The following is a 9,719-nucleotide window of genomic DNA, read 5'->3' as shown; positions in this document are numbered from 1 at the left end:
TAAGGAAGACTGTAAAATAATTGATGCTTTTGAGTTATGGTGTTAGAGGAGAATATTGAAAGTGCCATGGGCTGCCAAAAGAACCAACAGATCTGTGTTAGGAGAAGTGCAGTCAGAGTACTCCTTGGAGGCCAGGATGGCCAAACTTTGTCTCTCATACTTCGGACATACTGTCAGGAGGGATCAGTTGCTGGAGAAGGAGATCATGTTTGGTAGGGTGGAGGGTCAGAGAAAAAAAGGAAGACCCCCCAATGAGATGGATTGGGAAAGTGGCAGCAGCAGTGGGCTCACGTGTGGCAACAATAGTGAGGTTGGCCCAGTATCGGTCAGTGTTTCGTTCTGTTGTGCATAGGGTTGCTATGAGTCAGTACCAACTCCATGGCACCTATCAACTGAGCCCTATAATGTAAATGTATACTTATTTTTTATGCACTTGTTATTATAAAGCAAAAAAGACTTAACAGAATTGCCAATCAAAAATTTAAAATTTACCCCTTATACTTCTCTGTGCAATTACCCTTAATGGAGTTTTTGTTTTGTTTTTTGCTAGTATGTAAGACTTGAAGTTACTTTCTAGTGTTTGTTTTTTACCATCTAAGGAGGAACACAATTATTATTTTTTAAATAATGTTTTAAAATTATATTTTCTGTAAAAAAAGTATGCAGCCAAACAGATTTCCATTCAGCAATTTTTTGTTGTCCAGTGACATTCGTTACATACTTCACATTACATCAGTGTTCTCATCAAACTGTTTTAGCTGTATCATTTCCATAATCTAGTCTTTCAGCCCCTCAACCTTCCCATGTATGATTTAGAGTATTTGTTGACCATTTGGTTTAATATAGATGATCATTTTAAAACAGCTCAGTACTTAAAGGTGATTTCCATTACTTTATGGACTTATCTGCTATTTAGCTCAAAGGTGTCTTGAGGTGGTGACAGCTTTGGTTCAGGGATTAAGAAATATTTTAGTTCAATAGATTCAGGGATTTATTTTGTCTAAGTGGATCCAGCAAGTGTGTATTTTTCTTAAAATTTAAAGTTCTAACCTGAATCAGTTTTTGGCAACATTTCAGTTTGTAGTCTGTCAATTGCTGGAACCTTGTTTTGCCAATATCTTCAGTGTAGCTTGAACTTCTTCCTTCAGCCATTGGCTCTTGATTATATGCTACCTCTTGAAATGAAATGGGTGAACATCAATCAATTCTTTTTATTACTGTGACTGTATATTTCTTCCGTCTTCACTTTACGCTTTCTGCATTATTATTTTCCCCATTTGTTGTTATTGTTGTGAAGTGCTGTCGAGTCGGTTCCGACTCATAGCGACCCTATATAGGGTTTCCAAGGAGCAGCTGGTGAGCTTGAACCTCCAACCTTGCAGTTCAAACGGCTTTGCAGTCTGGCACATTTAACCCACAGCGCCACACCATTTTCCCCATAGAATCATTCAGTATTGCAAGTTGAGGATTGAATATTTTGTTGAGTTTGTTTAGTTTGAGAAATGCTGAGCATTTCCTTCGCTTTTAGTTTTCTAACTGCAGGCTTTTGCATATTTCTTTATGATACTTTGTCTTCTCAAGCTGCCCTTTGACATTTTCTGTTCAGCTCTTTTGCTTCCTCATTTCTTCCATTCACTTTAGCTTTCTATGCTGGAGCACAAGTTCAGAGTCTCTTCTGATATCCATTTTGGTCTTTCTTTCTTTTCTTTTGTTTTCTTTCTATATAATGTTCTTGATGTCATCCTACAACTCTTCTGAACTTAAGTCATTAGTGTCTAATGCATTCCATCTATTGTTGAGATGGTCTGCAAATTCAAGTGGAATATATTCAAGGTCATATTTTGGCTCCTGTGGACTTGTTTTAATTTTCTTTAGCTTCAGCCTTAACTTTCATATGAGCAATTGATGGTCTTTTCTGCAGTGTACTCCTTTTCTTATTTTTGGCTGATGATACTGAGCTTCTCCACCATCTCTTCCTTCCCACAGATGTAGTATAGTCATTTTGATTCCTGTGTATTCCGTCTGGTGAGGTCCATGTTTTTATTCACTTTTTATGTTGTTGAAAAAATACAATGAATACATTGTTGGTCTTGCAAAATTCTGTCATGCATTTCCAGCATCTTTCTATTACTAAGGCCATATTTTCCCACTGCTGAGCCTTCCTCTTTATTTTCCAACTTTTATATTTTAGTCATCTTGACTGCATGTTTGATCAATTTCAGATTCAAGAAGGTGATAAATTCATCATTTTTTTCATCAGTGGATTTAGTGGTTGGTGTGCAAGTTTTTATAGTACTGGTATTAATTGATCTTCCTTGTAGTGGATATTATCTTGTCACAGACAGTGTTGTACTTCAAGATACATCTTGAAATATTCTTTTTGATGATTAATGGGCTGCCATTCCTCTTCAATTTGTTGTTATTGGCATAGTAAACCATATGATTGTCTGATTGAGAATGGCCAATACTAGTCCATTCCAGCTCACTAATGCATAGGATATTGGTCTTTATGCTTTCTATTTAATTTTTGACAACTTCTAATTTTCTTAGAAGGAGCTCTGGTAGCGTAGTGGTTACGAATCGGGCTGCGAACCATAAGGTCAGCAGTTCGAAACTACCAGCTGCTCCGCTGGAGAAAGATGAGGCTTTCTACTCCCGTAAGGATTTACACCCTCGGAAACCCTGTACAGGGTCGCTATGGGTCGGAACCGACTCGAAGGCACTTAACAACAACAACAAAAAATTTTCTTAGATTCATATTTCGGACATTTAATCTTTTCATTATTAAAAGATATTTGTAGTGCTTTCTCCTCATTTTGTGTTGTGCCACATCAGCTAATGAAGTCTCAGATGCTTTGCTCCCATTCATGTCATGGCCAACTCTACTTTGAGAAGTCAGTCTTTCCACATTCCTATTTTGAGTGTCTTCCAACCTGTGGGTCTCATCTTACAGTATTATATTTGACAATGCTCAGATGCTATTCATTAGATTTTCAGTGGCTCACCATTCAAAAGTAGGGTGCCTCTCCTTCTTCGTAGTCCGGAAACTCTGCTGAAACCTGTCTACCCTGGGTGACCCTACTGATATTTAAAATATCAGTGGCCTAGCCTCTAGCATCACAGCAACACACAAGCTACTACAGACTGACAGACTGTGGTAATTAGGAATATTTACATACAGTAAAATTAATTGTTTTTGATGAATCAGAATTTCCCTCTTGCTGACTCTTTTCACTTAACTCCTGTTGTATTCATAACCCTTGGCAGTAATAGATCTTTTTTTCTAATCCTATTAGTTTGCCTCTTTTTCTAAATACCATATAAATGTAATCATACAGTGTAAAGTGTCTTGAGTTTAGCTTCTTTCATGTAACATTGTATTTGAGATTCAATCATGTAATTGCACGTCATCAATTGTTTGTCCATTTTGTTGCTAAGTTTTGTTATTGTATGGATGTGTCACTGTATTCTTTCATCAATGGAAGGAAATTTGAAGTATTTCTTGTTTTTAGTAGTTATGAAAAAAGCTGCTATAAACATTCATATGTAGGTTTACTTGTGAACATAATATTTGTATCTCTTATAGAAATACTTAGGAGTAGGATTGTTGGACCATGACTGTATTAGAAAATGCTAAATTATTTACCACTGTGCCTTTATCATTTTGTAATCTCCATCCCCCGAGCAATATATGAAATTTTAAGTGTTTTTGTAGCCATTGTACCCCTTGGTATTGTCAGTACTTTGGAGGTTAACTATTCTACAAGAGCCCTCGTGGTGCTGTGCTGTGGCGCTGTAGGATAAGCACTCAACTGCACGGTTGGTTTGAACTGCAAGGCTGGTGATTCAAATTCACCCGCCTCTCCTTGAAAAGTCCATACAGGGTCGCTATGAGTAGGAACCGACTTGAGGGCACTTAACAATAACAACAGGATTCGTGGCATGGCACTATAGGATAAGCACTTGACTGCTAACCGTAAGGTTGGAGGCTCAAACTGCTCAGTTGCTCCTTGGAAACCCTGTACTGGGTCTCTGAGTCAGAAGTGAACCCTGGTGGTGCTGAGTGATATATATTGGCCTACTAACAGCAACCAGCAGTTTGAAACCATCAGCTGCTGAGGGAGAAAGAGTAGACTCTCTGTTCTTGTAAACATTTATAATCTCAGAAACCCAGGAGCAATTCCACTCCGTTCTGTAGGGTTGCTATGAGTTGGAGCTGACTCGGTGGCACTTGACAAGAGCAAACAAGCACAAATGAAGACTAGAATACGTTTGATTGATGGCGTTGGTGAAGAATATTGAATATTGTATGGACTGCCAGAAGAGTGAACAAAAAATCTGTCTTGGAAAGAAGTACAGCTAGAATGTTTCTTAATAGCATAGTTTTAAAAATCTTTTGCTATTTTTAATTTTTAAAGTTGTGCCTTTAGAAATATGTTCTGTTTAAAGCTCTCTGTTAGATAAGTTTTGTAGATATTTTCTCCAAGTCTATGGCTTGCCTTTTAATTTTTAAAAAAAAATAGTATCTTTTGAAAAACACCAACCCACTACCATAGTGGTTATGAGTTGGGCTGCTAACCTCAAGGTCAGCAGTTCGAAACTACCAGCTGTTCTGCAGGAGAAAGATGAGGCTTTTATTGCTCCTGTAAAGATTTACAGCCTTGGAAACCCTATACAGTGTCACTATGAGTTGGAACCAACTCCACTGCACACTACCACCACCATCACCACCACCACTACCATAGAGTCGATTCCAACTCATAATGACTGAATAGGGGGAGTAGAACTGCTCCACAGGGTTTCTGAGGCAGTAAATCTTTACAGGAGCAGAAAGTCTCACCTTTCTCCTACAGATTTGAACTGCTGACCTTGTGGTTGGCAGTCTGATGTTTAATCCACTATAGCACCTGGGCTCCATTTTGAAGAACAGTTGTTCTTAATTTTGATTAAGTTCATTTTACCAGTTTCTTTGGATTGTGTGTTTGCTGTTGTATCTTAGCAGCTGCCTTATTAGGTCACAAAGATTTCCTCCTATATTTCTTTCTAGAACAGCATTAGAAACATAATGAAAGCCACATATGTAATTGTAAATTTTTTAGTGTTCCTGGATAGTGCAAATGGTTAACTGAAAGATGAGTGACTTGAATCAATCAGAGGTGCCGTGAAAGAAAAACCTGACAATCTACCTGTGAAAGCTCACAGCCACTGAAAACCTTATATAGTGCAGTTCTGGTTTGAAACACATGGAATAGCTTTGAGTCAGAATCACCTCTGCATCAAAGGGTGTGGTGTAGTATCTAATTTAAAAAGTAAAATAAACTGATGAAATTAACTTATATTATTATGTTTTATTTAAGCTAATAGCAAATGACTGCCATTTCAACATGTATTCAGTGAAGAAATGATTAATGAGATACTCTGCATTTTTTATTTTTATACTAAGGCTTACTTGGTACATGTTTATACCTATAGTACAATACTTCTTTGTGTCTGCTAGTTCTGTATCCAATAATTCAGCCAATCATGGATAGAAAGTATTTGGGGGTGGATGGGGATGAGAAATTAGGTAGTAAAAACAATCTCTCAAAGATTAAGACAGAACATAAAATGATATTTACATAATATTTACATTGTATTTATTACATTTTAAAACCAATTTAGAGATGTTTTAAAGTATCCAGGAAGATGTGTGTAAGTTATATGCAAATTATGTGCCATTTTTAAATAAAGGACGTGAGCATCCACAGGTTTTGGTGTCTGCTAGAGAGAGGGGCTCTGGAACCAACAGTCCTTGGATGACTGACTGTGCATCCTCACTCAACATGAGCCACATTTCAGGGACTCACTAGTCACACTGGCTTCTCACTACCAACACAGTGCAGCTCAGAGATAGCATCGTTTTAGGTTTTATATTTAGGCCTATTACTCATTTTGAGTTATGAATTAATTTTACATAAGGTGTGGGCTGAAGTTCATTTTTTTGAAAAACAGTTTTTCATAAAGATCTATTTAAATGAAAGTTATTCTAGGCAAGAAGAAGATTATCTAGATATCACCATGGGATTAAAAAGCTCAATATTTAAGCATATTTTCTTTTATAGCCTTTTATTTCAGTGTAATATAGGTTTACTTTGTAATTGACCTTTTTCAAACTGTGTGTGGAAAATGTCAGAAAATATTAGGAGTTTGATGTCTGGACTTTATTCATATACCTGTTTAAACTTAATGTATGTTGGTTACCTGTTAAAGACTAATTATAATCTGCACTCAAAAAATGGAACCTGAGATTCTTATTTACTTTGTTACCAGGCATGCACGGGCATTGAAAATATTGATGAAGCTATTACATTGCTTGAACAAAATAATTGGGACTTAGTGGTAAGTGTTGTTTTATTTTTGTAAATGTCTGACCAGTTATAAAATTTTATGAACTCTAGAATGTCTGGCATTTCTTATAGGGGGTACTAGCATACTATTTCCCATCTGTAAGTCTAATATGAATGAATAAAATCTAAATGTCTTATCTTTAATATGAAGTTTATATATACTTTATTTTTAAGTGGAAAAACATTTGCTGTTTCAGCATTCTTTACATGTATAACATCACCACTACCCATTTCCAAATTTTCCATCATCTTTAACAGAACCTCCGTGACGTTTAAGCAATGACTTTCCCTTTCCCCTAGTCTCTTATTCCTGGTAACCACTAATTAGCTTTCATTCCCGATTCCTGGTAACTACTAGTAAATTTAGATCTCCATATATTGTGTTCTAGATATTTTATATAACTGGGGTCATAAAATATTTGCTCTCTTGTAACAGACTTATTTCATTCAACATAATGTTTCAAGGTCCATCCATATTGTAGCATGTATTAGGACTTTATTTGTCTTCATTAGTTAAGTGCTGTCACGTCATTTTTGACTCATAGTGAACATATATAGGGTTTCTGAGGAGTGGCTGGTGAGTATGAACCGGAGACCTTGTGGTTCAAACTGATATTGTCGTCCAGTGCTTATATTACAGTACCACACCAGGACATCAGTTTAAGTAATAGTAAATCAAAATGTATGTTAATTGGGATTTTAAAAATAATCATTGAGGGGAAGGAGAAATATATAGGTCAAACTTGAGATGCTAGTTTTGGGTGGTGATATTATCCCATTTTGTCTCTCCTTTTTCACAGTTGAAAATTTCTGTATTAGAATTGTTGGGTTATTTATTTATTTATTTTTAAAGATAATAATGCTATAATAGCTGAATGGTAGAAACCACCCAAATGTCCATCAGCTGATGAATGGATAAGCAAAATGTGGTACAAAAATACAATGAAATATTATACAGCCATAAAGAGATATGAGTCCTGGTATGGTGCTGTAGGATAAGCCCTGGAATACAAAGTTCATTTGTCTCACACGGTTGTCAGTTAACCACAACGTTAACAGTTCAAACCTACTAGCAGCTCCTTGGAAACCCTATAAAGGATCAATATGAGTCAGAATGACTGGCCGGCACTTCACAACAATAACAATACTTAAACTATAACTCTAAAAATAAAGACTTCAAAAACAATCACAAATACCAATGTTACATCTAAAAAATTCAATTAATATTCATTCCGTTCAGGTTTTCCTTGTTATCTTATATTTTTAAGTTTGTTAAATCAGTAGTCAAACAAGGTCTGTGCATTATATTTGTTTGACATATCTCTTTTTCCAGTTACTCAGATTGGATGCTGTTTATTTAAATTATGAAACGTGTTAAACAAAAGCCTTTGAACATAATTGTTTATTTTATAATCTTGTCTGTTGTTTCGCTTACAGGTAGGTGATCTCTGGGAATGGTTTCAGTTTTAGGTTAAGTGAGGGATTCTTAGAACAAGAACCTCGGGAGTTCTTTCAGTCTATTCTATTCAGTAAGTCCTTTTTTAGAAAAAAAAAAAAAAAAGCATTTGGGTTTTGTTCTACATTTTTCTCCCATTCTAACCAGGGTCTTCAGTTATGTCACTGGTCATAATGGTTGGAAGTGGTAGCCATGCACCATCTAGTTCTTTGAGTTTATTCTGTTAGTCTTTGGTTTCCTTCATTATCTTTTACACCAGCTGAATAGAGATTGTATTTTAGATGTCTTCCCACTAACTTTAGGATCCCAGATACTACCCACCAAACTAAAGAGTAGAACATATTATGAACTATGTTATACCATTTGATGAAGCTTACTAATGACACGATGGTCCTAAGCCATTCAATCCAGTAAACCTATTCCAGTAGTTTTAAGGATATGTCTAGGAATTCTTCAAAATTGTGTCCCTTAGAACAGCAACAATATGTACATACATATTCCTAATTTCTTATAATCATAGGGCCACAATATTTACCTTTTTGTGATTGACTTATTTCATTTAACTTGATGTCTTCTGGATTTAATCATATTATTAGATATTTATGGGCACCTCATTCTTATTTATTGTTGCACATTATTTAATTGCTACAATTTGCCTGTCAGTTTGCCATACCGTGGTGGGTTGTGTGTTGCTATGATGCTGGAAGCTCTGGCAGGTATTTTAAATACCAGCCAGGTCACCCATGGTGGACAGGTTTAAGCTGAGTTTTCAGACAAAGACAGACTAGGAAGAAGGAGAGATGGACTACTTCTGAATACTTAGTCACTGAAAACCTTATGAATAGCAGTGGAACACTGTTAGCACCAGAATATCAAATATTGAAACATGATGTAGAGCACCAGAATATTATCAGATATAGTGCTGGAAGATGAGCCCCTCAGGTTGGAAGGCAATCAAAATGTGACCTGCCTCCTCAAAGTAGAGTTACTGTGATAATGCACAAAGCCTTTGGAACCTTCATTTGCTGATGGGGCACAATTCAAAATGAAGAGAAATAGCTGTAGAACTCCATTAATGATCAGAACATGTAATGTATGAGGTATGAACCTAGGAAAATTGGAAATTGTAAAAAATAAAATGGAACGCATAAACTGATATTTTAGGCATTAGTGAACTGAAAAGGACTGGCATCGGTCAGTTTGAATCTGACAGTCACATGGTTTGCTATGCTGGGATTGAAAGATTGAGGAAGAATGGCATTGTATTCATCATCAAAAAGAACATATCAATATCTATTTTGAAGTTAACACTGTCTGTGATAGGATAATATCCATATGCCTACAAGGAAGACCAGTTAAAACCATTGTTATTCAAATTTACACACCAACCACTAAAGCTAGTGATGATGAAATTGAAGAATTCTACCAACTTCTTCAGTCTGAAATTGATAAAAAATGCAGTCAAGATGTACTGATAATTACTGGCAATTGGAATATAAACGTTGGAAACAAAGTGGAAGGATCAATAGTTGGGAAGTATAGCCTTGGTGATAGAAATGAAGCTGGAGATTGCATAATAGAATTTTGCAAGACCAATGATTTCATTGCAAATACCTTTTAAAAACAACAGAAAAGATGACTATACACAGGGATTTCACCAGACGGAATACACAGAAATCAAAGAGACTATATATATGACCTTGAATTTGTCCCACCTGAATTTAGAGCCCATCTGAAGAACAGATTTGTTGCATTAAACAGTAAAGACCAAAGACCATAAGGGTTGTGGGATGACATCAAGAACATCATACATGAAGAGAGCAAAAAGTCATTAAGAAGACAAGAAAGAAGGAAAAGGTCAAAATGGATGTCAGAGG

At 36.0% G+C, this 9,719-nt stretch overlaps 1 protein-coding gene across 1 annotated transcript in view; it reads left to right on the top strand.

The window, feature by feature from the left end:
* FAF1 (Fas (TNFRSF6) associated factor 1) overlaps nt 1-9,719 on the top strand; it is a 665,112-nt gene that overhangs the window by 83,278 nt on the left and 572,115 nt on the right. The window contains exon 2 of the mRNA XM_006839751.1: nt 6,310-6,378. Coding sequence (XP_006839814.1) covers nt 6,310-6,378 — 69 coding nt within the window. The remainder of the gene's footprint in view (nt 1-6,309; nt 6,379-9,719) is intronic.

The sequence above is a fragment of the Chrysochloris asiatica genome, unplaced genomic scaffold, assembly GCF_000296735.1.
Source record: "Chrysochloris asiatica unplaced genomic scaffold, ChrAsi1.0 scaffold00026, whole genome shotgun sequence".
Classification (NCBI taxonomy): domain Eukaryota; kingdom Metazoa; phylum Chordata; class Mammalia; order Afrosoricida; family Chrysochloridae; genus Chrysochloris; species Chrysochloris asiatica.
Note: the sequence above shows the minus strand (reverse complement) of the source record. Positions and strands in the feature narration are given on the sequence as shown.